General features: G+C 49.1%; 1 protein-coding gene, 1 long non-coding RNA gene and 1 other non-coding gene across 6 annotated transcripts in view; 2 read left to right on the forward strand and 1 right to left on the reverse strand.

Moving 5' to 3' along the window:
- SH3PXD2B (SH3 and PX domains 2B) overlaps positions 1 to 26,826 on the forward strand; it is a 100,773-nt gene extending 73,947 nt beyond the window's left edge. Inside the window, exons 8-14 of one of the 2 annotated variants that reach the window (XM_025434550.3) lie at positions 1,431 to 1,535; positions 2,868 to 2,951; positions 6,143 to 6,260; positions 9,278 to 9,504; positions 11,437 to 11,486; positions 12,386 to 12,511; positions 20,437 to 26,826. In XM_025434550.3, coding sequence (XP_025290335.1) covers positions 1,431 to 1,535; positions 2,868 to 2,951; positions 6,143 to 6,260; positions 9,278 to 9,504; positions 11,437 to 11,486; positions 12,386 to 12,511; positions 20,437 to 21,960 — 2,234 coding nt within the window. In that variant the 3' untranslated portion in view covers positions 21,961 to 26,826. The remainder of the gene's footprint in view (positions 1 to 1,430; positions 1,536 to 2,867; positions 2,952 to 6,142; positions 6,261 to 9,277; positions 9,505 to 11,436; positions 11,487 to 12,385; positions 12,512 to 20,436) is intronic. The other variant, XM_025434551.3, reaches the window with a different exon arrangement.
- LOC112652043 (small nucleolar RNA SNORD22) lies at positions 4,770 to 4,894 on the forward strand. The gene has a single exon (XR_003131210.1). It is a non-coding gene; the product is annotated as a small nucleolar RNA SNORD22 (small nucleolar RNA).
- Positions 4,772 to 27,078, reverse strand: part of LOC112651371 (uncharacterized) — a 36,840-nt gene continuing 14,533 nt past the window's right edge. Inside the window, exons 2-4 of one of the 3 annotated variants that reach the window (XR_007410230.1) lie at positions 8,651 to 8,907; positions 8,096 to 8,183; positions 4,772 to 6,320 (exon numbers count right to left, since the gene is read on the reverse strand). This is a non-coding gene — a long non-coding RNA (uncharacterized LOC112651371). Of the gene's footprint in view, positions 8,184 to 8,650; positions 8,908 to 27,078 lie in introns of all 3 variants that reach the window. The other 2 variants (XR_003130767.3, XR_007410229.1) reach the window with 2 other exon arrangements.

Raw genomic sequence — 27,078 nt, forward strand, 5'->3', positions numbered from 1 at the left:
AGGGACTTCAAACAATGTAATTTAATCATCCCACAGTCCTATATGTAGGTCAGAAGTCCAAAGTGGGTCCCACTGGGCTAAAATCAAGGTGTTGGCAAGGCTGAGTTCCGAACTGCAAGGTTCTAGATAGGATGTGCTTCTTTGCCTTTTCCAGTTTCTAGAGGCCACCACATCGCTTGGCCCAAGGTCCCTGCCTCCGTCTTCAGAGCCAGCAGTGTTGTACCTCTCTTGTCTTCCTCCACAGCTGCATCTCCCCCAACTCTTCTTCTGCTTTCCCTGTAACTACAGGGGGGCCCCCCAGATGATCCCAGATACCCCCTATTTTAGCTGGGCTGCTTTGTGACCTTAATCCCACTGCCTGCGACCTTAATTACTCTGTGCCATGTAACTTAACATACTCATAGGTTCTGAAGATTAGGACATGGACACCTTTGGCAAGTCATTATTCTGCCTACTACAGGATATGAGCCCTCTCTCTAAAGAAGGAGGGCCTGGGTCTGGGTGAGAGGCCCCTCAGGCAGTTACATCACAAACAGATTTACCCTGACATGAGCAAATGCAAGCTCAGTGTCTCGGCTAAGTCATGAGGGCAGCAGCTTCAGCATCAGACAGCCCTGGGTGCACTAGCAGCTGTGCCCTAAGCTATGTGAACTTGACAAGTCTATTAGCTTCTTGAGGCCTCAGTTTCCTCACCCATGCAATGGGGATGATAATGTGAAGATTAGATAAAACAGTACAAGTAGGAGCGCCTGGGTGGCTCAGTGATTGAGCGTCTGTCTTTGGCTCAAGTCTTGAGCCCAGGGTCCTGGGATTGAATTCCACATCAGGCTCCCTGCAGGGAACCTGCCTATTCCTCTGCCTGTGTCTCTGCCTCTCTGTCTCTCATGAATGAATGAATGAGTGAATGAGTGAATGAAGAAATAAATCTTAAAAAAAAAAAAAATGGTGCAGGCACCTGGGTTGCTCAGTGGTTGAGCGGTTGAGCATCTGCCTTTCGGCCCAGGGCGTGATCCTGGAATCCCGGGATCAGGTCCCACATCAGGCTCCCTGCATGGAGCCTGCTTCTCCCTCTGCCTGTGTTTCTACCTCTCTCTCTCTCTCTCTCATGAATAAATAAATAAAATCTTTAAAAAAAAAAATAGTGTGAGTAAAATGGTTACATACCCTAGTGCAGGTAGCTACATTCTTTACTCTCATCATTCAGGATGACCTTTCTCTCCCCTGCAGACTCAGGAGTGGGGTTTCTCGTTAGGCTGCCCTGAGCAGTTAGCAGGCAGCTAACACAGGGAGTTGTGTTCGTCTCAATAAGATGGTGACTTTTTTGCTGTACCCCAAGCATTGACTCTTGTAGTGGCTGAATGTGTTACATTCTGACCCCCAGGCTTCACACCCGACCCAACTAACTTCAGTCTGCACTCTCATTTTCCCAGGTTGGTGGTTCGTCAGCACAGCCGAAGAGCAAGGCTGGGTCCCCGCAACCTGCCTGGAAGGGCAGGATGGTATGCAGGATGAGTTTTCCCTACAGCCTGAAGAAGGTAGGAAGGAGCAGGAGCCTTGAATTTGTCACAGAGACCTGTGCCAGTCATCACCCATGTGGGGGCCTCCCTGCCTACTCCCTCAGTGCCCTTCAGCCTCTGCCCCCCAAATCTCAGTGGCTCACAGGCTCAGGACATGAAGCCAGGCCGTGGGGTTGTGGCTGATGGCAAGCCTGTCTTTTCTTAGGGGCTTTTAGGGGCCAACCCTCTCCACCTACCCACTTCCATTACTGGGGAAACTTCTCTTCCATGTGTCCCCAGGGGTGGTTTCTGCGATGCCCCAAATACTAACACCCAACTGTCTCCAAGTTCCCCACTAGAAGCATTCCTGAAACTGGAGGACAAGTTCATCTTAGCTAATAAACAGAAGGCTTTGAGAGCCAGACACACCTGAATGGGAATCAGCTGTGCCACTACGGGCTGAGTTGGGCCAGCAGCTTGACCCCTGTCTGCCCTACCCCCCTCCTCTAAAAATGAAAATGATGATGTCTATATCATGGATTTTTTTTTTTTAATTAAATGGGATTCCACATGCAAAGCCTTTGGCAAAGAACCTGAAACAATAAGTAACTAGAACAGTTATCATATAGCTATGCCTTACCCAGGGTTGAACATTTGGGGCTTTTAGCTGTTTGGGGAAAGCACAAAACCACTTTATCTTTATCAGAAAGGAAGATAAGAAAGGGGATATTTCTGTGCTCAAAGGTTAATAAAAATGTTTATGTGCTTTTGCATTTAGTTTTATTACAGCCAGCACCCCTCAGAGTGAAACATCTGTTGGTTTGCTCTGTGTTTTGTGGGGCCCTACAGGCCCCAGGGGTTGGGCCAGCTAAAAGAATCAACTCAGATGCAGGGGTTGAGGTATAATGTATAGAAATTGTAACTCCCTTAAATAGTTAATGATGACCATTTACGGGCATCCCTCTGTAAGGGATTGATTATTAACCTCATTTTACAGATGAGACAGGCTCAGAAAGGTAAAGACACTTGCCTGGGGTCACACAGCTAGAAGATGGGAGAGATACCACATTTTCCTAAGTCTGTACATTTTTCTTCCCCCGACACAAGGGCTTCTCTTAGTGTCTCTTTATAAATCATGCTAGGAATAGAATAAATTCATGCTTGGGTGGCCTCTGCATCCAAGTCCAAGGTTAATACTCAAGGATTTCAAGGATTTAGTCCTTTTGAGACACCTGGGGCTTGGTAGAGGCTCAGAAATAATTACTCCTAAATGGGAACAAGTGCTTGATGTCCCCTTTGCCTCCAGACACTGGAAGTGCTTTCTCCTTACCTGTGCCTTCTCCGCTTCACCTCCACATGCTGCCTGTCCAGTCTCATGGAGGTATTGGTCTTTGCCCCGGCCCGTGGGCCGCCGCCGGACTCTGGGGGACTTGTATGCCATCAGCTGGCGTCAAGGTGCCTACCCTGTGGTTTTCTTCCATGTTCGGTGTTTGGAGCTGGGTCCCTGCATCTGCATGCGCCTTCCTGTTCGAGGACTGCCCGTGCCTGTTGCATGTGAGAAACAGTGCCCTTGTCTGTGCCCTGTGTGTGTTGGCATGGAGGTTTGAGCAGTATTTCTCAGCCTGGGGCTCTAAAGCTTCCCAGGTTAAAAAATAATGCCTGGGGCCTCTACAATGCTGAGCTAGTGACCTGTTTCTTTCATCAGACACATTAGAAGGAAAAGAAACCCACATCAAACTGTCTTAAGTAAAAAGGGAAGTGTACTAGCTCATCACTGAAAAGTCTGGGGAAGGACTAGCTTCAAGCATGACTGGATCCGGGGGCTTGAAAATGTTGTCAGGCCCTGAGACTCACTCTCCCCACCCCTGCTCTGCTTTCTGCCTTGCTGACACCATTTTCTCCTGACAGCAATCTTAAGCACCTTTCGGGGATACCTAACCGAGAGAGCTTCTCCTTCAACACAGGTCCTAGGACTGGTTCTCACTGGTTCTGATAGCTTGGGTCCCGTCCTATCCCTGAACCCATAGCAGTGGCCAGGGGAATGCATACGGCCCCCGTGCTATCCTTGAATCCATAGCAGTGGCCAGGGGAATGCATATGGCACTCTGGTCAGGACAGAGTCATGTACCCCCTTTCCCCCCAGGCAGTGGTGAGGTCAGCCTTCCCCAGACCGTGTGGACAGAGGCTGGTAGTGCCAGCAGAGGAAGAACAGATGGATGCTAAGCAGGCACTGTCAGCAGGCACCTGCCATGCAGTCAGCATGGTCTCCCATTTTAAGCTTTGTTAAGGATCACTGAGTGTTTCACGGAGCCCAGAGAGAGCCTCTGGGTGCCAGAGAATCTCCCTGTGTAATTCAGCAGGAGAATGGGGCCCCACAGGAGTCCAGGGCCCATAGGACTGACTACATTTAGTCTAGGACCCAGGCAGGACCCCTTCTCACCCAACGAGATAGAACTTCTGTGCCTCCATGGGCTTGAATTAGCCCCTGCACCCCTCACAATGCCCACACCCCACCCTGCTGCCACGTGAGTGAGGGAAACAGCTGAGTCTGCTATACACAGGATATGTGTAACTTGAGTCAGCTCAACCCCCACAGAGCAGGTCAGTGGGCTAGATCAATCAATAAATAAACTCCCTGTGTGCTTGCCACCTCTCTCAACACCAGCCAGACAGGCCGCAGACAGCCTGTGGTGTTTTCCCAAAGAGAGAGAGTCGGACCCAACACACTGGCCATCAACATCAGCCCACAGCTGGCTCAGTCACTCCCTGGGGGCTGGAACATAAGCAAAACAGGAAAGTGTCCTCGCCAGGGTCCCCCGGGACACTTACCCGTTCTGTCTCAGCAGTTGCTGCTGACAGTGTGGAGCATGGGAGCTCTACTCTTGTTCTCCAGAGGGCCCTAACAGAGTGCGACAATGAGCAGTCTCCCAGCAGAGCCTGAGCAATGGCTCCGTAGCTTTGAGGGGAAGGAATGGGGAAACCACTGAGAGAGGTAGAAGGCACCTCAGTTACACTAATGAAAATTGAAGCAGGCAGTAATTTTATTGTGCATGTGTGTGTGTGTATGTATGTTTATATATAAAATCATTATGTGGCACACTTAAAACTGAGACAGTGTTAAATGTCAATTATATCTCAATAAAATAGCCAAAATATTAAAAATAAAATTAAAGCTTCAAGCATGGTTGGATCCAGGGGCTTGAAAATAATTAATGAAAAACAAAGATCAGTTACCAGCTAGGTAATGAAAATTTCCTTAAAAATTAAGGAAGGTCCCAGTGAAGAAACAGTCACATGTCTTACCTCCTGTCCTAGTCCCAGAGCCTGTAAAGGTGAACCCACTGGGGCTGGCTGGGGGAAAGGAGGAAACTTGCTCCAGAAGGAACTGTCTGAGGGATCATAAGGGATTTCTAAACATGGGAAAAGGGAATAAATCATTTGGTGAAGTCAACTGTACATACTCCTTTGTAGGTCTAAAGAAAGAACAAAGCTTTTATATAACAGGAATCCAGTTCTTCAGGATACCAAAAGGAAATTTTTTTAAAGGTTTTTATTTATTCATGAGATACACGTGGGGGGGGCGGGGCAGAGACAGGCAGAGAGAGAGAAAGAAGCAGGCTCCATGCAGAGAGCCCAGTGCAGGACTCAATCCCAGAACTCCAGGATTACACCGTGGGCCGAAGGCAGGCATTAACTAAACTGCTGAGCCACCCAGGGATCCCCCCAAAAGGAAATTTTTAAGTCATTTTTGGTGCAACCTAGCTGGAAATTAGCATGTAATTGTTTGAGCCTTGCTGAATAAAAGTTTAACCTTCAAAAAAACAAAAAAAGGAAGGAAGAGAGAGAGAGAAAGAAAGAAGAAAGAAAGAGAAAGAAAGAAAGAAAGAAAGAAAGAAAGAAAGAAAGAAAGAAAGAAAGAAAGAAAGAAAGAAAGAAAGAAAATTACTAGCTCTCACCTCCTTGATAATGATTTCAGCCTGAAACTATCTGCTGCCAAAAATCCAGCTCATCCCTGACCCCTCTACCAACAAGAACTGTGGAGGAGGGACAGATGAGTTAACTCCCTCTAGTATGAGCAAGACAGCTCCCACTAGGCCCTTCATTTCCTAAACGCTGACTAATTTACTAATAAACAGTTACACAATATTCCCAGGACTGTACCCAGTGCTAGAGTCAGAGGAATGAATGAGACACACAAATCCCTACCTTCGTGGCGTTTATATTCAAGCAAGGAACACAGACACAAAACACAATAAATAAGTAAATTATATGCTTTGTTAGAAGGCAATTCCTGGTATGGGGCAAAAAATAAACCTAGGTAAGGGGGACAAGGATGCCATGGGTCTGAATACTGCATAAAGGTCAAGGAAGGTGACCTTGAAGCACAGCTTTGAGGAAGATGAGGACAAATGTGTGACACTGAGGGATTTCAGAGGTATTGGGACCTGACCTTTGTCCTATGTCCTGTTCCTGCTTCCACAGGGTCATCCAAAGCTAAATGAAGGCCTATGGGGTCCCCAGAAATTTCTAAAGGAAATCTTTCCCTTTGATGGGCAAGAGCATCTCATGGATCACAGCCTCAGCAATCAGCATCCCAGGACTCTCCCTTGTCCTTGACTTAACCCAGCATCCCTTTGTTCCTGCAGAGGAGAAGTACACAGTCATCTACCCGTACACAGCTCGTGATCAGGATGAAATGAATCTAGAGAGAGGGGCCGTGGTGGAGGTCATCCAGAAGAACCTGGAAGGCTGGTGGAAGATCAGGTAGGTACCTGCTGCAGCTGGGTGGGCTTCAAGTCACACGGTCTCTGGGTGCCTAGAGGTCTGTAAGTGATTACAGATGGATAGTATAAGGTTTTAACCTAAGCCATAAAAGGATGCTTCTCTTCAGTGCCCTTTGACCTCCCACCCTATCCAGATCCTTCTCTAAAAATCTCTAATAAGGGCAGCCCCGGTGGCCCAGCGGTTTAGCGCCGCCTTTGGCCTGGGGTGTGATCCTGGAGACCCTGGATCGAGTCCCACGTCAGGCTCCCTGCATGGAGCCTGCTTCTCCCTCTGCCTGTGTCTCTGCCTCTGTGTGTGTGTGTGTGTGTGTGTGTGTGTGTGTGTGTGTGTTAGGAATAAATAAATAAAATCTTTAAAAAAATAAATTTAAAAAAAAATCCCTAATAAGCAAAACCTCCAAACACACAGATGGTAGTAACCTCATTGAGCAAGACTGGTTTCCACCTCCATGTGTTTCTCGTAAGGAGAAGCTGTGCTGCTCTGTGTGGGTGATTTCCCACTCCAGCCCTGCTCAGAGACCAGGATGATGAGAATACCAGAGGGACTGCAACTCATCCTGGAGCTGATCATGTGCCCTCCTCTCACAGAATCCAATAGTAAAAGCAGGAGACCAGCTTTCAAACTCTTTCACCTATAGAGTGAAATCAACACATCATGAGTATATAGGTAGCCAACTCATTCTGGCCTGCCTGCCACTTTCCCATTTTGGGGAATGAAAGTCCTGGGAGCCCCTTCTTGGTTATCCTAGTAGGCAGACTGTGGCCATAAGAAATTAGGGCAAGGAAAGAAGCCTAAGGTCTCAGGGAACTGGTGTCTGTGCAGCCATGTGAGGCAGGGCATTAGAGCCACTCATATGGGGCCCAAGCCTGTGGCACTTTATTCATTCACTCAGCAATACACACCAGGAGTATTTTCCAGGCCAGGCCCTATTCTGGGAGTTGGGGAGTCAACAATGAGAAAGACACAGTAGTTCCTGCCAGCAGGCAAGGAAGTCAGGCTCCGTTATAGGGCAGGCTGGTGCGTGGGGATCTGGAGCATAGAAGAGGGGCTCCTTGGCCCAGAAGTCAGGAAGGCTTCTTGAGAGGGGACTGGGGAACTGAGGTTTGAAGCAGGAGTAGTGGCAGTGACACCTAACATATCTTGAGTATATATGGTATAAGCTGTATCACAAATTATCCCAAAACTTAGTGGCTCTAGAATTCAGGAGTGGCTTAACTGGGCCCCTCATGAGATTGCAGTAGGAGGTCAGTGAGGGGTGCTATCATCTGAAGGTTCAACTGGAGCTGGCAAGAGACAGAGCTAAGATTTAAACTTGTACCCCACTTACGTCTGCATGTGTTGCTCTGCGCATGGCTCTGACTGAAAACAGTAAACTATCTTGTGCTGAGGTCCTGGATTGGATGTAGCATGACATTTTCCAGTTCAGACAAGATTTACTCCCTGCTCCGAGGGTATTTTAAGATCAAAAGACACAGACTGCAGATTTCGATTTCCTATAAATTGACTTCCAGTTATAAAGGAGCTTTTTGTCATTGAAACACAGTGCCATTTAGTTCGTAAAGTGATTCTTGACATGAGATTTGCTGTATGTCATCTCTAGCCATTTGTGTTTATTCAACTGTCCCCTAAGGTGTGGATACCTGTTTTGTGGGCCAGACCAGTGAGGTGCTTGTAAACAGTTAACATCTAGTTCTCTGAGGGAAAACTGCCCTTGAGTTGTGGTGTTTGCCAGTTTGCATAGTATAAATACTCTCCCTGGGTGATTTCAGGCCATCCGTTGCCATGTCAGTAACTGGAGTTTGGAAGAGACATACACAGCAGACTCTCCCGAGCTGGTGCAGGTGGGCTCCAGCGCTCCTCTGGTCCGGATGGGCCCCTCCAGTCATGCTATTTCACTGAGCTCTGTTGTGCAGAGAATGAAGTGATCATCTCACTCACTGAATCCCTGTGGAATTCAGTGAGCTATCTGTCAGGGTCTTGGTCACCGTGCCGATTCTTAGAAAGCCCTGGAACCAGCCCCCGACTGGCTTCATTCCCCTCTGAAGGGAACATGTTTAATCTACATGTTAACCAATGTGATGGAGCCCCACCCTGCCCCTGCCAGGCTTTGTGCCAGAAACTGGAGCTGCTGGGAAGAGGCAGCGAAATACCGAGGTTAGGAGCAGACTAGACTGGTGCCAGCTGCCTAGGTCTGAATCCGTTTCTGCTGCCTCCCAGGGTTGGATGGATGAAATACATCAACACCTATAAAGTGGTTAGAACAGACTGGCACACAGTAGGTGCCCAATAAGTGCCAGTTATCATCATTGCCATCACTGCAATGACTGTAACAGAACTGCAAGTGTAGCAGATGCTTTGTGGCTGCTCACCTTTGCCGGGCCCCTGGGTAGTTTGTCCACTTGTCCTTTTATTTCTTCATTCAATTCACTGGCACTGAGGCTCTTGCCACACAGAGATCAATTGAGTGCCACCTTTACCCCAGGAGTGTGTGTGCTCACTGGGAACACGGAACCACCACAGATAGCCAAGTGTCTCTGTGTCATAGGGTGCTGGGGTGGTCGTATGTGCAGGAGACAGTGGAGCACCGTGGAGGGCAAGCTTCATTCTCTGTGAGCCTCAGGAAGGGCTTGGGGAGGAAAAGACATTAATTAAACAGAGCTAGGGAAGAAGAGCAGAAAGGAGAGTGGGAAGGGGCTTTCCCGACACAGGGTTATCATGAGCAGAGGCCAGGGGAGTGAAAGGTGGTGGTACATTTGGGAGACTAAAAGCCTTATGGGATGGGAGGGACATGGAGGTTGCTATGAGAGATGAGACTGGGGAGGCAGGAAGAGGCTGGATTAGAAAGGCCTTGAATGCCGAGCTGAGGGCAGCGAGGGGTGTGCCAGCCTCTGGCCAATCATTCCTGCCATCTGGGTCTTGAAGTATAATGCACAGGAGCACAGCTTCTTCCTATGGGCCTGGCAGAGCAGCCTTTTCAGCATCCTTCCTCCTCCCAGGTACCAGGGCAAAGAGGGCTGGGCCCCAGCCTCCTACCTGAAGAAGAGTAGTGGGGAGCCCTTACCCCCGAAGCCGGGCACCGGCTCGCCTGCCCACACTGGCATCCTCGACCTGGACGGACTTTCCCGGCAGCAGAGCTCAGTGGGTCGGGACAGGGAGCTGCTCAACAACCAGAGGGATGGCCGGTTTGAAGGCCGTCCGGTGCCCGATGGCGACATCAAGCAGAGTGAGTGATGCCCCCACCACCCTACCAAGCTCTGGGGGGCTGCATGCCTACTGCGTGCCAGGCTCCATGCTCAGAGTTCCTCACATGTCCCTCATCCTCACAACAGCCCTGCTGCCCAACATCCTGCAGACAGAACAGGCACAGAAACCCTGAGTCGCTTATTCCAGACCATGGTTTTTCCACCATCTCATGGTAATCATGATAGCTCTTACTTCTCAAGCCCTACATGTGCTGGGAATCTTCTAGTTAGCTTCATTGGCTCCTTATAACAACTTTTGAGGGGCTAAATTACTTTTGTTTTACAGATTAGGAACCAGGGAGGTAAAGTGGTTTGCCCAGGGCCACTCAGCTAATAAACAGTGGGGCTGGGACTTGAACCCAGGCCCATGCCCGTGCCCTCTCTGCATGGCCTTTCTGAGCTGGAAGAAGTTGACCTTGAGTTGACTCGAACAACAATTCCTCACCCATCTTACTTTCCAAAACCTCCCACCTCCCATATATTTGTTTCTACTTATGTTCCCAACACACTTGAGAGCAGGGCTCCTCATTATGGTCTGCGGCATGCCCAGGACCCCAGCCTTGGGCACATGGCCCTGTCCTGGTGGCAGAGGGTAGGAGGAAGCCCAATGCTAGGAAAGTCCCCTGCCTTCCCCCTGGCTGGGCTTCTCCAGCTGTATATCGTGGCTCAGCAAACCTCTAGAAATCAGTGAATTCTTGAAACTCAAGAATTTCTCAATCCTCTGCTCAGCTGATTTCTCAGAAGAAAACACCGACATGCCATGGTGGGGGTTCCGGGCAGCCCCAGCTTTCTGTGCTTCTGTCACAGACAAGAGCACAGGATTCCCATTAACACTAGAGCAAATGAGAATCTGAAAACCCCATCTTTGTGAGGATATAGGTTCAGATGCTCAAGCAAAGACGCTCCCCCCACCCCCGGCCCAATAACAAGGGCTTAAATAATTGAGATGTTTGTTTCTTTCTCAAAAGCGGTCCAGCTCTATGTCTGGGGCTGCTATGGCAGCTCTATGCAGTCAAGAGTCTGTCTCTTGTGTTGCCCTCATCTTTCTGGTCCAAATGGCGCCCCACTAGTCCAGCCAATGAAGAAGGCAGAGCGAAGTAGAGGACTCGACAAGAAGCACTGTGTCACGTCCCACCGGCCAGAATTTAGTCACGTGGCAATACCTAGCTGCAAGGGAGTTTGAGAAATGCAGTCTTTATGTAAGCAAAGTGTCTGCCTAAAACTCTGTCACTATTTATTTCTAACAGAAGACAGCGGAGATGGGTATTTAAGAGATTAGCAGCGCTCTCCACATCCCAACTCCAGGTCCCCTGTGTGGACCCGTGCTGAGCCAGCTCGAGGGGCGACCCATGTTCCACCTTGAGCCAGGAGGCTGGACCACTGCAGTCATCCTCTTGACCCTGAGACCCAGAGCAAGGGCAGCCCAATTCCAGAGTAAAAACCCCTGCTATCATCAGCCCCAGTTTGTTAGGTTCTGTTTGTGTGTTGCTTAATATTGCACGCCCTCCAGGTGCCAAGAGCCTGGTATGTACTATTAACTTTCATCTCCGCCACTGCCCCTGAGAGGCAGACATTATCCCCCTTCTGCAGATGGGGCCTGTGGATCAGAGTCAGATGACTGGTGGCAACCCACGCTGTGTTGTACTGGAGCCTACCCTTTTTGGCCTCCCTGGAAAGCTTCCCGTCTCTCTGGCCCACTGGCAGTCCTGAGAGTCCTGAGCCAAGTCTGAGCAGCCCCTTCCCAGTCGGGCTGTTCTTTCCCACGAGAAGGGTCTCAGTGGTTCACTAATGCCTGCCCCGAGCGTGATGCGTGATCCTCTGCAGGACAGAACAGATCTGTCCTTGGGTCCCCCTCAGGAATTTCCTCTGTAGAGTTCTGCTCGTATGTGCAATGAGCTCTCGTCTCTTTATAGGATCGCCCAAGATGAGGCAGAGACCACCTCCTCGCCGGGATATGACCATAGTAAGTGGACCCTGGCTGCCAGGAAGCCAGCCCCCGACCTGAAACTGGCCCCAGCCGGCCACCTTGCCTTTTCCAGAGATGCTGTCTTTCCTCTCCACACAGCTGCCTCGTCAAACAGGCTGTATAAGTACTGGTCCCAGCAAGGAGGAAAAGACTAGGGTCGTGGGGGGTGAGGGAAGTTCCCTATGGCCTTGTGACAGCTGGGTCTCAGGACGTGCTCTCTGCTTCTTGAGCCCACTTTGCTTTACCTTAGATCAGTCTTCTCAAAGAAGGTAACCTGAAACCAAAGCCGGGATGAGGCGCAAATATGCTTTGTGGTGCCATTCTGGTAATTTACTATCAAACTCTGTTTTTAATTCTTCAGGTACCTTTCTAACCAATACTTTGAAAAATGAGCCTTCTCCCATTTATTGAGCACCCATTGGGTGCTGTGCAACGTGCTGGGTGCTTCATGACATTAATTTATTGAACGCTTACAGTGACCCATCCGGTGGATCCCCATTTTACAGGAGATGAAACTGAGGCTCGAGAAGGGGAAGTGATTTGCCCAAGGGCACACAGCACACATGAGCAGTATTTCCAACCCAGATGGGTCTGCCCTGCAGATCTGTGTTCTTTCCATCCCCCTCGCTACCTCTTGAGTTCAGAGGCTGTTGTCCCGCCCTAGATTTTCATACCTGTAGGTAAATGTGCCATGTTTCTTCTCCTTGCTCTAGCTGATGGGCCCATGACCCGTCTGGGAGATGACAATCTGAGCCATCCTCTCTGTTTTGCCCTCTCAGAATCCAAATGGGTCCACCAGCGCCCCTCATGGGTGAATGTGTGCCCAGTCCCTTAGCGCCTACCCCCTTCAGCCAGTGGTAACAGACTGGACTTAACACTGTGTTTAATTGTGCCAGCCTCGAGGTCTCCACCTGCCCAAGCCTCCCGTTCCACCCCAAGTGGAGGAAGAGTATTACACCATTGCCGAATTCCAGACAACCATCCCTGATGGCATCAGCTTCCAGGCGGGTCTGAAGGTCGAGGTGAGTGGACCTGGTATCCCTCTGCCTACTTGTGATTATTGAGCCATCACACCACTTCCTGCTTCTCTCATTTCTCTCCTCTCACCTACTTCTCCCTCCTTCCTCCCTCCTCCCTCCCTTCCTCTTCCTTTCTTCCTTCCTTCCCTCCCTCTTTTCCTTTTATCTTTCTTCCTTCTTCTTTCTTGCTTCCCTTCCTTGTGACAGTTTTGCTGAGATATAATCCACACCATACAATTCACTGATTTAAAGCATGCAACCCAATATTTCCTAGTACATTTACAGAGTTGTGCATCCATCACCACATTCAGAACATTAGAACGTTTCTATCACCCAAAAAAGGAACTCTGTACACATTTGCTTCCACTTCCTGTTTCCTCCCAATCCCTCCAGTACCCCCTGCCCCCAGCCCTGGCAACCACTAATCTGCTTCCTGTCTCTATAGCTTTGCCTGTTTGGGACATTTCATATAAGTGGAATCATACACTGTGTGATCTTTTGTGACTGCGTTGTATTCTGTTTTTATCACCACCTACATCACTTCTTGCTTCTCTCTCTCCTTTTTCTTCCCACTCTATTGCTTGTCTGCTCTGTTCCTGCACAAGGGCCAACATAAATCCTTTCTCCCCCTTCCGTTTCTTTTCTTTCCTTGTGAAGTTAGAGCTTGAGCTGTTTCCCATGTTTCCTTGAGAGCCTGTAAATAATGGTGGAGCAGTTAGGTGCCAGACACTGAATACTTCACATACAGTCTTTCTCTTAATCCTTTACTCTTGTGAGGCAGGACCATTAACAATCTGCATTTTTTCAGATGAGGAAGCTCTGGCTCAGGAAGAAAGGTACTGTCCAAAATCACACAGCTAAAACATGACAATGCCAGGATTTGAACCCATGCCTATCTCCAGATTTGAACCAAGGATGTTAACATGCTATTGTTATTTATCTGCTGGACATTTGGGAGGGTATAGACCATAACTGTTTTTCACTCCTATATCCTTATAGCTAGCACAGTGCTTGGCACATGGTAGGTCTGCAAGAAATGTTTTGTTTTGGTTTTTGTTTTTTTTTAAAGAATTTATTTATTTATTCATGAGACAGAGAGAGAGAGAGGCAGAGACACAGACAGAGGGAGACGCAGGCTCCACGCAGGGAGCCCGACGCGGGACTCGATCCCAGGACTCCAGGACCACACCCTGGGCTGGAGGCAGGCACCAAACCACCGAGCCACCCAAGGATTCCCAAGAAATGTTATTGAACCAATGAAAATCTATCTCCCCACTAGCCTCCTGCTTAACCCTGAGTAGGGGTGTCTTCTTCATTCTTGCCCATAGCCCTGGCATCGAGGCTAGTCCACAGTAGGTGTTCAGTAAGCCATTGTTGTAGGAATGAATAGGTGGATGACTAGAGGAAAGAAAGTAAATTTCTGACTTTTAAGTCAGTGCATAAGTGAGGTGTGCCCTGAGGGTCTTTAATCACTCTCTAGGAGATCTGCAAAGCACCTACTGTTTTCCCTCCAGTCTGAACACCTCCTGCCTCTCTCTCTTACCTCTTGCGCCCTGGAGCAGGTGCCCAGTCAGCTCAATGGAAGGTAGCTTCCTAAATGTGTGTCCTGCTGGGCCTCAGCACCATTGATTTTGCCCAGGCCTCTCCAGAAGCTTGTCCTCAAGCCAAGTGTCTTTCAACCCATTGCAGGAGGGCTCTCTGCAGGGATATTTAAAGCTGAGCTAGTGGGTGGCCCCGAGTGGCTCAGCAGTTTAGCGCTGCCTTCAGCCTGGGGCCTGATCCTGGAGACCTGGGATCGAGTCCCATGTCAGGCTCCCTGCATGGAGCCTGCTTCTCCCTCTGCCTGTGTGTCTGCCTCTCTCTCTCTCTCTCTGTGTCGCTCATTAATAAATTAAAAATCTTTTAAAAATAAATAAATAAAGCTGAGCTAGTCTCTCAAACTAATTTTTATAAAATGCAAATCGCAATCTAGGTAGACAGACTGAGGGGAAAACAAATACCCACAAAGTTCTTTTTTTTTTTTTTTTTTTTTAAGATTTTAGTCCACTTATTCACGAGAGACACACAGAGAGATAGAGGCAGAGACATAGGCAGAGGGAGAAGCAGGCCCCATGCAGGGAGCCGGATGTAGAACTCAATCCTGGGTCTCCAGGATCACACCCTGGGCTGAAGGCAGTGCTAAACCGCTGAACCACCAGGGCTGCCCTACCCACAAAGTTCTAAAAGGCTTCTTAGCTATTTCTCCTACCCATTTTTTTCATTCATTTTTTCACTCATTCATTTTTTTTCATTTCTTCCCAACTTCAGATCTACAGAGAGAACTCTCAAGGCATCTTGCTTGTGCTACAAGATCATTCTATGTCCAGGGTCTCCATTTTGCTGCTGTAAAACTTATATATCCAATTTTCACCTGAAACCTGTGCCTTCTTCCTAACATCTTTTCACATCCAAGGCTTTCTCCAAACAAAGCCTGTTCCCATCTCTTTTCTGTCATCCCTGCTGGTCAAGCTGGACTTTCTCCAGCTCTCTTGCTCTCTCTTAAAGCAAGGAATCACCTTGCTTTAACCCAGCTCCTAGAGCTCCACCTGCCTTCTCCTAGAAGTCATGCAAGGTCATTTTTTTAACTGAACTTGGCATCTCAAAATCCAACTCATTCTTCAAATCCCTGCTTCCTCTGGGAAGTCTCCCCTGATTCATACTGATTTCCCTTCCCTGCCCTGCATGGCTTCTCTAGGACCATATGTCTCAATCTTTAGCTGAAGGCAGTCCCTCACTTCTATGTATGCTTTTTTTCTTTTCTTTTCTTTTTTAAGATTTTATTTATTTGAGAGAGAGAGAACACAAGCAGATTTAGTGGCAGGCAGAGGGAGAAGGAGATGCAGACTCCCCGCGGAGCAGGGAGCCCAACATGGGGCTCAATCCCAGGACTCTGGGATTATGACCTGAGCCAAAGGCAGATGTTAGCCAACTGAGCCACCCAGGCACCCTTGTACATGCTTTCTTGACATCATGAGACGTGAGTATGGTTTTCCTCTCCTTCTTCAAGGACTATTTGGATTTTGTACTCCAGATTGAAAGTCCTCTTCCCTCAGCATTTTGAACAGATCACTCTGTCCTCTTCTCACATCTAATGCTTCTGGTCAGAAGCTCCTACCTACCTAATTCTTGTCCTCTTGTTCATTATCTGTCATTTATCCGATTCTCTCAAGAGTTCCTCATTATCTTTAATATCCTGGAATTTCACTAAAGTGTGTGTAGGTGTGACTTTATTTTTATTCTGCTTAGCAGGTGGTGGGCCTTTTCAATCTAGGCCTCAGGAGATCTTCCCAGAGAATTCCTCACTTCTACCTTTTTAAATATTGCATCCTCTCTACTCTCTCTATTCTTTCCTCCTGGGGCAGTTATTATACTGCTCTGTGACCTTCAAGACCTATTCTCCACATTTCTTAACTTTTCTTTCACATTTTCTATCTTCATCCCTGTGTGCTGCATTCCTAGAGCATTCCGCTTCACCTTCTAGCTCATTCATTTGTTCTTTAACAATTCAGCTCTTCTCTGGTTTTATTTCAGCATTGTAATTTTCATATCCAAGAGCTCTTTACTGATTCTTTTTCCTGGTCTCCTGTTCGTATTTCAGCATTGCCTGTTCTTTTAGGAACATGATGCCCTTCCACATCTCTCTCTAAGGATAGTAAACATGTTGAGTTTAAGGTCCTATTATTATTATAGCCCATATCTCTTCTCAGTTGTGCCCCCTTTCCCGTGGTGTTGGTGTTCATTTTGTTTCTTCTCATGGTGTTAGTACTTGCCTTGGGCTGCACAAGAAAAGGAAGCAGATGGTCAAGCGGCCCGGCCGGGGTAGGTACACCAGGGGCCAGACACCTGCCATTGGTTTCAGCACAAGGTGGGGGACTTCTGAGCCAGCCACTGAACAGTGTTGGGTGTCTCTAAGCCAAACTCCCACATTCACTGCTTCCACTTGTGAACAGTCGCCTTCTTTATTCTACCTGCCTTGTAAGGATGGGATAAGGGGCAGAAGAGGCCAACCAGCCTGGCTACTTCTCAGTAATGGTATCTCTTAATTCCCTGTCACTTGGTCTTGCACCTCCCTGTTCCCCCGTTCCACCACTTTGGAAGTCTGGCAGCCCCTAGCTCTCTCCTACCTTTTGTAGCAGGTACCCCTGCAGCAGTCCTCGGCCACAGCTACCCTCTGCTGCTTCTATCCATCTGTGAGTCCTCATAATTCCCATTCCACTGACATCCCCCTCTCCTCCTTCTGAGCTTGGCTTTGTATTTATTTATTTCCATGCCTTTGTTGCATAAAGAGGAAGCTGCTATTCACTCCATCTCTCATGTTGGAATTGGAAGTCTAAGTTACATAGTATAAAGGTTTGGTTCTTTTTTCCTCAGAGCACTGCAAAAAAACATGATAAAATCACCTCCTTTAAGACCATGAGTTTCCAGCATTTTGTACAAACACACACCATTGTTCGAGCATACTGGCAATCTGAACATTTGCCGATAGGCACCACCACTCCCTGGCTCAGAATGTTCTGAAATCAGCCAAGGCAGCTCGGGATGGTGGACGATGCACTGAAGCTAAGGGCTGACTCTGCGTGCAGCAAAGAGTTCATGGGTCCCTGGGGCTTTCTGGGGGTGTTGGGAGCCTCTCTCCTGGCCCCATTTCCAGTTTAACTAGAACCAGTCTCCTTGTTGGGTTGTTTTTTTGTTTTGTTTTTAATTTCTGGCTTTATCCTATCTCTCTTTGCTAAAGCTGGTCCAATAAAAAGCTCACATACCCAACATTCTTTTCCAGAAAGCGCAGATATAACTCAGCCTTGAAACTTCTCTGCTTATTGTTCCATGATGTCAGCATGTTTCTGCCAGTGGTAGCTTGAGGGACCCAAGTAGGAAGTCATTACCACTAAAGTTTGGGGTTTTTTTTAAGATTTTGCTTATTTATTTATTTATTTGAGAGAGAGCTAGAGTGAGAGAAAACAAGCAGGGCAGGTGGCAGAAGAATTGGCAGAGGGAGAAGCAGGGAGCCTGATGACCACGTGAGGCTCAATTTCAGGATCCCAGGATCATGACCTGAGCTGAAGGCAGACACTTAACCGACTAAGCCACCCAGGCGCCCTGCCACTAAACTTTTTGGCTTAACCAAGTATTCTTTTCTCATGAGCAATTCTGTACTTGCTAATATTTTCCACTTTTGCTTCCTGGTTCATTTCAATCTCATCTAAGCCTTCAGAGTTCATTAATGGAGCCACGGTGGTCTAGCAGTGGAGCTACTAAGAACATCGTAGTTCCCTACCTGGTCTATGCATGTTCAAAACATGTGTTACTGATGATGATGATGATGCTGCGATAGATACCCTCTGTGCCAGGTACCATACCTATTTGATAACTAGGCTTCACAGAAGTCCTAAGAGGTTGGTAGTCTCAGCCCATTTCACAGATGTACCTGAGACAAAGAGAGGATAAGTCAAGTACCCAAGATTATATAGCTAATAAATGGTGGAGCTGGAATTTGAACCCAGGTCTCTCTGGTTTTAAAACCCAGACTCTTTTCTTTCCCCTCCGTTCTTCTGATCTGGCATTTGCTTTTATTTGTAATAGCTCTTGGCTTCTCTCTAGTAAATGAACACTCCCATAAATCGTGATCAGGAACACAAATGTTTAGAGCTTCTGCCATAGTACTTCACACAGAGCGTAAGCTTAACAAATCCTCATTCATATATTTCACTGTGATTATTGTCCTATTTTCATTTTCTCACATACACACTTAAGAGTTTTTGAATTCGTGGATGTGCCAACAGTGATTTGTATGCCCAGAATCAATTTTAATTGTTACCAGAGCTACCGAGTGTTGGTCAGACACTGCTCCCTGTCACATAAAGGGCTTGCATTTATCAGTACCTTTTCTGGGAAATCAGTTGGACTCCTTAAGTATACACCTGTCACATGCATCCTGCCTTGTTAATGATCTCCACTGTAATTTCATAATAGGGAACATTTACTTTTCAGCATATACTGAGGGCTATTGTCTACATTAGCTTATGTGGTCATTGTGAAAAATCCTGCAAGTGGGTGTTATTGTTCTCACCATCCTCCCCATCTCGTGCTGTAGAATCTAAGGCATGCAGCTTGTGCAGGGCCATACAGGCAATAAACAAACTAATACACTGGATTCCTATGCAGGCCCCAGAGCCCAGCCTCTGCCTCCTGAGGGGTCTGTAACCACCATTCCTCTCTAACTGGGCTGGGCTGGGCAGAGGAGTGTGGTGGGCAGGACTGCACCCGTAACCCCCCTTGTCCCCTGGCGCTTTCAAAATTACCTCAAGCAGGGCTCTTTCCCTTTTCCAGGCATGGTCGAGTAGTGGTAAAGGCTCGGACTCTAGAACCCACCAACCTGCCTTTAATTCCTGCCTCCACCATTAACTTTAACATGACCCTCTCCAGGTCTTCAGGTACCCTGAGGCTCGGTTCTGCATCTGTAAAATGGGATGATAATCCTCATCTCATAAGGCAGTTACAGGCATTAATCAGGTCTCCTACACCCAGGGCCTGCTAGGGAATCTAGTGTATTTGTGATGCCATCACAAAATGTCTCAGGCTGGGTGGTGTAAACAACAGATTTGGTTCCTCACACTTTGGGAGGCCAGAAGCCCAAGATCAAAGTGTCAGCAGGCTTGGTTTCTCGAGAGGCCTTTCGCCTTGGCTTAGAGACAGCTGTCTTCTTGCTGTGTTTACACATGGTTGTCCCTCATTCTGTATGTTCTCTGTGCCCTAATCTCCTCTCATAAGCACACGGGTCATGTGAGATCAGAGCTCGCGCCTATGACCTCATTTTAATTTAATTACCTCTTAAAAGATTCTGTCTCCACATACAGTCACATGCTAAGATGTAGGACTTAGGGCTTCAACATATGAATTTGAAGGGGACACAGTTCAGCCCACAACATGCAACAGACACACCATTCAGCCATTCAGTCAATTCAGCCATAGTACTAAACAAAGAGGAGACAGGAAACCAAAGATCTTAAATTTCATGGGTGATTCCACCCACTGTTCCAGTCAATGGGTGTGTATCCCAGAGGGAGAAGGAGATAAGATAAAAGTTTCTTTTACCTTCATCATCAGCAGAGGTTCATCAGCAGAGGTTCCCCTCTATCTAAACACAAGCTGAATGTGATTCCCACATTTAAGGGTATGCATTTTTTATACTGCATGGACTGTGAACACCAGCCAACAGCTTCATCTGGTGCTCAACCAAAAAAGCAACAATCAAGGCTAATTTGGCTATGTGGGTTTTGCCTTGTACTGCTTTAGAAATGTGGCAGACAGTGCTGGCAGCCTGTACCCCTATACCCCGACCCACCTGAGTTGACCTCTAGCCACACACAGGTCCCTGTATCCCCCAGCTTCCCACCTCCTACACCTGCCTGAGGGCACCTGCCCAGAAAGGCCAAGGGATTGATGACCCAAGGGGGCCAGGGACTAGGAATCTGGAGATAAATGTCTCCACCCCCCAGTTGGGATGAGTCTGCATGGTGTCAAAGGACCCCTGGCAGATTATGCCCCAGTAACCCAGAACAATAATGTCATAACTGGCTCTCTCTTTTCCCATTTCCTCACTTGCACTTCCTGAAATCACCTCTCAAATTAATTACATGTACCCAAATGCACATCCCCAGGACTGCTTTGGGGGATATCCTAAATTAGTCAAGAACCTACTCCCATGTAAGATGTTTCTGATACCCAGTAAAATCTCCATAAGTGGTCCACCACAGCCATTGTTTGGGAATCTGCTGAGTGAAAACTCCCTGCTTCTAGAATCTAGTTACATGTGGGTTCTCCCAGAGTATTCTCCTCTGCTGTCCTCAAGACCTTACCTACCAAGTGCTCTCCTCTGTCTTCCTCTCCAGGTGATAGAAAAGAACTTGAGTGGCTGGTGGTACATTCAGATCGAAGATAAGGAAGGATGGGCCCCAGCAACCTTCATTGACAAGTATAAGAAGACCAGCAATGCCTCAAGGCCCAACTTCCTGGCTCCCTTGCCCAACGAGGTGACCCAGCTCCATCTGGGGGATGCAGCAGCCATGGAGAACAACACAGGCAGCGAAGCCATCGGCCCCTCCCGGCCCCTGCCAGATGCACCACATGGCGCCATGGACTCCGGGATGCCATGGTCCAAGGACTGGAAGGGAGGCAAGGAGGTCCCGAGGAAGGCGTCTTCTGACATGTCCTCATGTGCTGGCTACGAAGAGATCTCAAGCCCTGACCTGGAGGAGAAACCCAGCCTCCCCCCCCGGAAAGAATCTATCATCAAGTCGGAAGGGGAGCTGCAGGAGAGGGAGCGGCAGAGGATGGAGCAGCTCAGAGGCTCCTCACCCAAACCTCCAGGCATGATTTTGCCAATGATTCCAGCCAAACACACACCTCCAGCCCGGGATGGCAGGAGGTCAGAGCCCAAACCTGACAAAGGCAAGTTGCTCCAGCTGAAAAATGAGATGGGGCTGGAGTGTGGCCACAAGGTATTGGCCAAAGAAGTGAAGAAGCCCAACCTCCGACCCATCTCCAAATCCAAAGCTGATCTGCCAGAGGAGAAGCCAGAAGGGATTCCTCAGAATCCCTTCTTGAAATCCAAACCTCAGGTTAGGCCCAAACCAGCTCCTTCCCCCAGGACAGAACCACCTCAGGGCGAAGACCAAGTGGACATCTGCAACCTCAGGAGTAAGCTGAGACCTGCCAAGTCCCAAGAGAAGCCCTTACTGGATGGAGAGGGCAGCCAAGATGTGGCCTGCAGCCGGAGCTTCCTCCCGGGTGAAGGGCCTGGCCGCACCCAGGACAGGACGGGCAAACAGGACGGGCTCAGCCCAAAGGAGGTGCCCTGCAGAGCCCCTCCAAAGCCGGTCAAGACCGCAGATCCTGTGCCTAAGAATGTGCCCACCCCTCTCCAAGAGGCTTCCCCGCAGCGACCCGTGGTCCTGCCCCGGAGACCACCACCCCCCAAAAAAACCTCATCTTCCAGGCCCCTCCCGGAGGTCAGAGGGCCACAGCGGGAAGCAAGTGAAGGCAAAGCAGCTCCTGCTCCAGGCCGGGCCCTACTGGTCCCTCCTAAAGCCAAACCTTTTCTTTCCAACTCCTCAGGCGGCCACGATGACATGCGAGGCAAAGGTGGTCTGGGACCGTGGCTGGTGGGCAAAATAGGAGAAAACAGGGAGAAAGTAGCTGCCGCCCCCTTCCCCAGTGCTGACGGCTCGAAGGACTCTTTATACGTGGCAGTGGCCAACTTTGAAGGAGACAAAGACACCAGCAGCTTCCAGGAGGGGACGGTGTTCGAGGTCCGGGAAAAGAGCAGCAGTGGCTGGTGGTTCTGCCAAGTGCTGAGTGGGGCACCTTCCTGGGAAGGGTGGATCCCTTCCAACTATCTCAAAAAGAAGCCGTAGCCTCCTTCCCTGCCTGGAGGTCCCGCGCATCCCTGCTGGCTTACCCACGTATTTAATATGCCTCTTAATTTATCATCCTTCATGCAGCTTCAAAGGAAGGAAGAGTCTGGAATACTGTGGTTTCTTCCCTCCCTGGGGTAGAGAGTACCCCCTCCCATCACAGCATCCCCTGGCAGCCCAGAGGCCAACCTCCTGCTTCCTCTCCAAGTCAGCATCCCTGCCTTAAGGCCAGTGGCACTGCCACCCTCTGTAGGCCGCCCTGCAGCGGGACCATGACTCTCCAAGACCAGAACCCATTGTCTGGAAACTGCAGAAATAGTCTCACTGCCGGCACCCCACCCAGCCTGATGGCTGGCTCCAGCCTCTCCACGTTTCTCAAAGTCCAGTGACTTGATTTCCTGAGTTTCCAAAATGCTTGTTGGTACCAGAAAGAACTCCATCCCCTGGAAGTTGGCTCTACCGCCAGTCGTAGGGAGATGTCCTCCTCGAGGCTCTGGGCCCATGAGCATCTCAACTGCCCCAAGAGTGGGCCAGAAGGTCCACTGAGCCATTCTGCCTCCCATCGTCTGTCTTGGGACCCTGACAGATCCTAAAGGGGTGCTTCATTTACCTGCGCAGGGCTTTTTAAATAGGAACCTCCACCCCACCTTGGGCCATTCCACTTTCGTCTCCACAGAGCGAGAACCTCAAAGTTTGTTTGAAAGGAGCCACTCAAAAAAGAAAAAAAAAGAAAGAAAGAAAGAAAGGAGCCACTCACAATCCATGTACCCTCGTGAGCATCCCATTGCTGAGTAGCTAGTAGGTGCCAGGCTCTGTCCTTGGCCCTTTACATTCCTGTTTTATCCCTCAAATCAATCCTTTCCTGTGTAATTATGCCTATTTTATGGACAAAGAACCTCGAACTCAACGTGCCAAGGGCACACTAGCTAGGAAGAAGAGGAAAGAGGACTTGAATTGAACTGGCCTGACTTCGATGCCTGTGCCCGTAGGAGGCTCATCAGGCAGGGGCACAGGAAGAAGCTAACTGCCAGAAGCAGGTGGCCAAGTGGCTTGCTTGTGGTGTGGGTGAGGGGGCGTTAGTGGCTGCTCCCACACCCACCACCCCTCCGACCTGGTGCAGCTGATACTGGAGGCTGCCCGCACCCTCCACAGCTCCTCCTCCATGGCAGGGGAATGCCCAGGGCTCTGGCGGTTGCCACAGGGCCCCATTTCCTGCTGCTGTGCTGGGGCCCCTTCTGGGAGATAAAGCTTGTGGAGCTGAGGTGGTCTCGCATGACAGCCTGTTGGCCGGGGTGGGGGCGGGTCGTGGATGGCCAAGGACCAGCAGCTGGATTGCCACAGGCAGAGACCTCGCAGCCCTCTCTGCTGCTACTTCCTGCTCCTCTCTGGGATTCGCAGAGTACTTCTCTCTGTTCTGTACAAGCACTCTCCCTGTCATCTCCCTTCCATTTGGACAGATGTGTTCACTAAGGCAGGTAGAGGCAAAGCAACATTGCAGAATTAGAATCAGAACCCCGAGTTTCTGGCTCCCGGCCCAGAGTTCTTGCCCGTGGACCAGGCTGCCCTGGTGGGTAAAAGGGCAGACCCCACCCACCCTGCGGAAGAGGATCCAGCTCAGAGATCTCCAACTCAATGTTTACCTGCTGTGATGCTTTGGGGACCGCAGGGCCAGCTTTCCTGGGGACACCCACTGTCCACCTGCAGTGCCAAAGATTTCTGTGTAAATGGCCCTCCTCTGCTCTCCCTTCCCCCCAAGGCCACATGGGCTCTGGATGCTTCTACAGGAGAAGGAGTGTTCTCTGATTCACAGTAGCATCTTTATTCCTTCCCTCAGGCAGTGTGTAAGCCCCATCCCCAAGGATTTTGGGGGCAGGGCCCCGAGGTGCTCCTGGCAGTGTGCACTTGCCCCATGGCCCTGTGCCCAGAACCGTAGTGGAGGATAGCAGTCCGGGAAGAAGGGAGGCTGGGAGAGTGCCACCCACATTTTTGAGGTACCCTCACTTGGAACGAAGCCCATAGCACGTTTTCCAGAGTTTTTGACCCACTTTGGCTGAAACAGCTTTTATGAAGCTGTTATGCAGGATTTGACTACATTTCAAAAGACAGAACTCAGCCTTTTTTTCTCTGATTTTCTCTCTGCTTTCTTTGACCTTTTCAAGTGTTTTGTGAGCGCCTACCACGTGCTTGGCGCTGGGTAAGACCAGGATACACGTGGCTCCATGCCTGGCTCTGAGAGCTATGGGATTTTTTGCTGCTTCCACCCAAAGGGTTTATCTTTGGCCTCATTCCCTCGTGCTGAAGGTCAGATGGGTGGGAGTGGACTACTTCCACCTTTCTGTGGGCAAAAGTGTTCCTGAAAATGAATGAATTTGCATTTTTATTATTTTTATTATTTTTATTATTATTCTGACGTGAACTGAAGGTACTGAAACCACGTTTCTTTCTGTTCACCGTTCTTTGCTCAGGACACTTCTATGGCCTGAGGACACCCCTCTCCGGCTCCATGTGCCACAGTGGTGGGCACTTATACAGGCAACTGGAAGTAGGGGGACCTGGTGGCCGGGGGCTCCCCCTAGCTGTCCAGGCCTGAGGACTTAGCTTTACAGCATCCAGCCCTGTGGCCACCATTCTGTGAGCAATTGATACAGCATATGCAAAACTCCCCTGAGGTTACGCTCGCAGCAAATGCCCAAGACCACAGTTAGAACTCTGTGCCAAGCTCCAGGCAGGTCACTGGTGCTTAAACTCCCTCTTAACTTAACTCTCAAGACAACCCTATAAGGTGCATAGGACCAGCCCCGAGCTGTGAAGAGGTGGTTGAAGTACATGGGGTGAAATCGAATGCCCGGTTTCATCCAGATCATGACCAAGCTGAGACTTGAATCCAGGGGTGCCTTCTCCCCAGTGCCCATGGCTTTTCCTCTTCCGATGTTAGCAAAATGTGCATGGCCCTTCCAGGGCAACAGGTGACCCTCCCACATAATTTAGGTTTCTACTCTCTTCATCCCATGATCACACGTGGAAGTTGGTCACAGGCCAAATGCTAGCCCAAAAGGCAGACATGGAAAAAAAAAAAAGAAGGCGGGCATGTAAAAACCACAGCTCATAGTGCCACCAAATCTTTGGAAAATCTGAGTTTTAGGATCACTGCTTGGCAAAACAGGCCTTCACAAAATGTTCACTCAAAATCTCTGCTGTTTGGTGACTTTATGCCATTGTCCCAGGCTGAGAGGGGGGAGCTGGGGCCTGGCTTGAACCACTTTTAATGCCCTACCTCACTGAGGAATTGCTAGAGCCCATAGTGAGTTTCTAATAGTCATTTTAAGCCTCCACCGCAACACCTCCCCATGTAGCCAGTTTCTTAGGCAAAGCTTTTGGCCTTAAGATGTTTCTGAGCCCACTGGGGATCACATTACCAGGTGGAGTGTAGGAAAACAAACTTGCCGCATGAAAGGGCAGGTGCCAAATTGCCCCAGGTTTCAGAAGGTCCTTAGGCCAAGGCATGGACAGTCCAGTATTTATACAGCCTGTATCGAGTACAAAGCAATGAGTGGGATAAAGAAGTTGCTCCTGCCCTCAAAGAGCTGGTGACTCAACATCATCAAGAACAGGAACATTCGTGGCTTGGCTCCCATTCTTTCATCATGCCCAAGTCTAAGTGTTGGGTCAGGCTGCTCCCTGGGAGGTTTTGCCCTTCTCTTTGTACTGTGGCCATGGGTGCATAAGAGCCTGCGCCATGCCTGGCAGTCCTGTCCATCCCTCCCCCCCCCCCCACTTGGTTATCCAGGCCAGAGCTTTTGCAAACCAGCCATACCCTATGATATATGTGCTGCCGAAGCGAGCACACCATACCCTATGATAGACCAAAGATTACCTAATGTCAAACTTTGTGGCCCGGAGGAGTGGGAAGTTGGTTTGCATTGAGGCCTGAGGGTGTAGGATGCCCTCCATTAGCCTGGAAGAATTACTCCTAACTTGGCTAAGGTTTGGACATTTGGATGGACCACAGCCTGTGACAGTCCCAGATCTGCGGAGCTAAAACCCAGAGGCCCCATGGTCTTCCACCTGCTTGTGGACCACGTGCCAGGGACCCTTCCCACAGACTTGAACATCCAGCTCCGTGGGGTAATGATTGGTTTCTGGTGCTACCCTGCCAAGTTACCCAGGCCCTCACCATGCTTCAGCATTCCCTCCTTCCCATCTCTACTCCAAAGGAGGCCTCCCAGCGCCAATCAGGACAAGTGACTCAACTCTTGTCCTTGAAGAGGCCAGAGCCAGTGCCACAGCCAGCAGCCTTCACTTTCAGGTCTTCTATAAATGTACAAAAGGCGGTCCGCTCCCCCCCCCCAAAATCAGGCTTGTTATAGCAATAAGCAATTCTGATGCAAGTAAGGTGTCCATATTTTATCCCAGTGTGTGCCTGTCTCTGCCTTTGTGTCCACGTAACTGTTACTAGTGCCCCTTTCACTCGTATACAGGGGAGATGATAAACTATGGTCACCTTAGCTGTCCCCACATTTCCTGCTTCAGAGCACCACCAAGTCACCAGAAAATTTTGTGCATCCCTCCAGGAACGGTGGGGCTCTGATAGCATTGCCTCACCTCCTCATGTCTACTCATAGAGTGACCCTGGAGATCCCTGAAAATCCTAGCACTCCTCATACCCTCTTGGCAAACTGACAAATTCTGGTGGTGTTTTGTTTGTTTCCTGTTAACACACACACAAATACATGAGGATATATAATGTGAGGGGGGAGGGGTGGTGAACAATTAGCTGTAGCATGTATAGACTATATACCATTAGACTTTCTCTTTTTTTTTTTTTTTTAATAAAAATGCTTGACTGGTTTCAAGCTTCATTGTGAAGATGCAGTGTCTATGGACTTTATTTAGCTAAAGTGGTGAGGCATAGCTTTCTGCCCTGGCATTTTGGGCTCGAGTTTGGGAATCAAAAGAACCGAAGCCTGGGTGAGCTGTTGGAACAATAGGGGTGACTCCTCTGGATCCTAGTGCATCCTGATTCTTTTAATTACAGTGTCCAGAAACTAAGGGAAAGTGTCCTTGTATTCACTGGGCATTTCCCACATATTCTTAGCTCTGTGCCTAAAGATGGAAAAC

Source organism: Canis lupus, chromosome 4 (assembly GCF_003254725.2).
Source record: "Canis lupus dingo isolate Sandy chromosome 4, ASM325472v2, whole genome shotgun sequence".
In the NCBI taxonomy this organism is placed as follows: domain Eukaryota; kingdom Metazoa; phylum Chordata; class Mammalia; order Carnivora; family Canidae; genus Canis; species Canis lupus.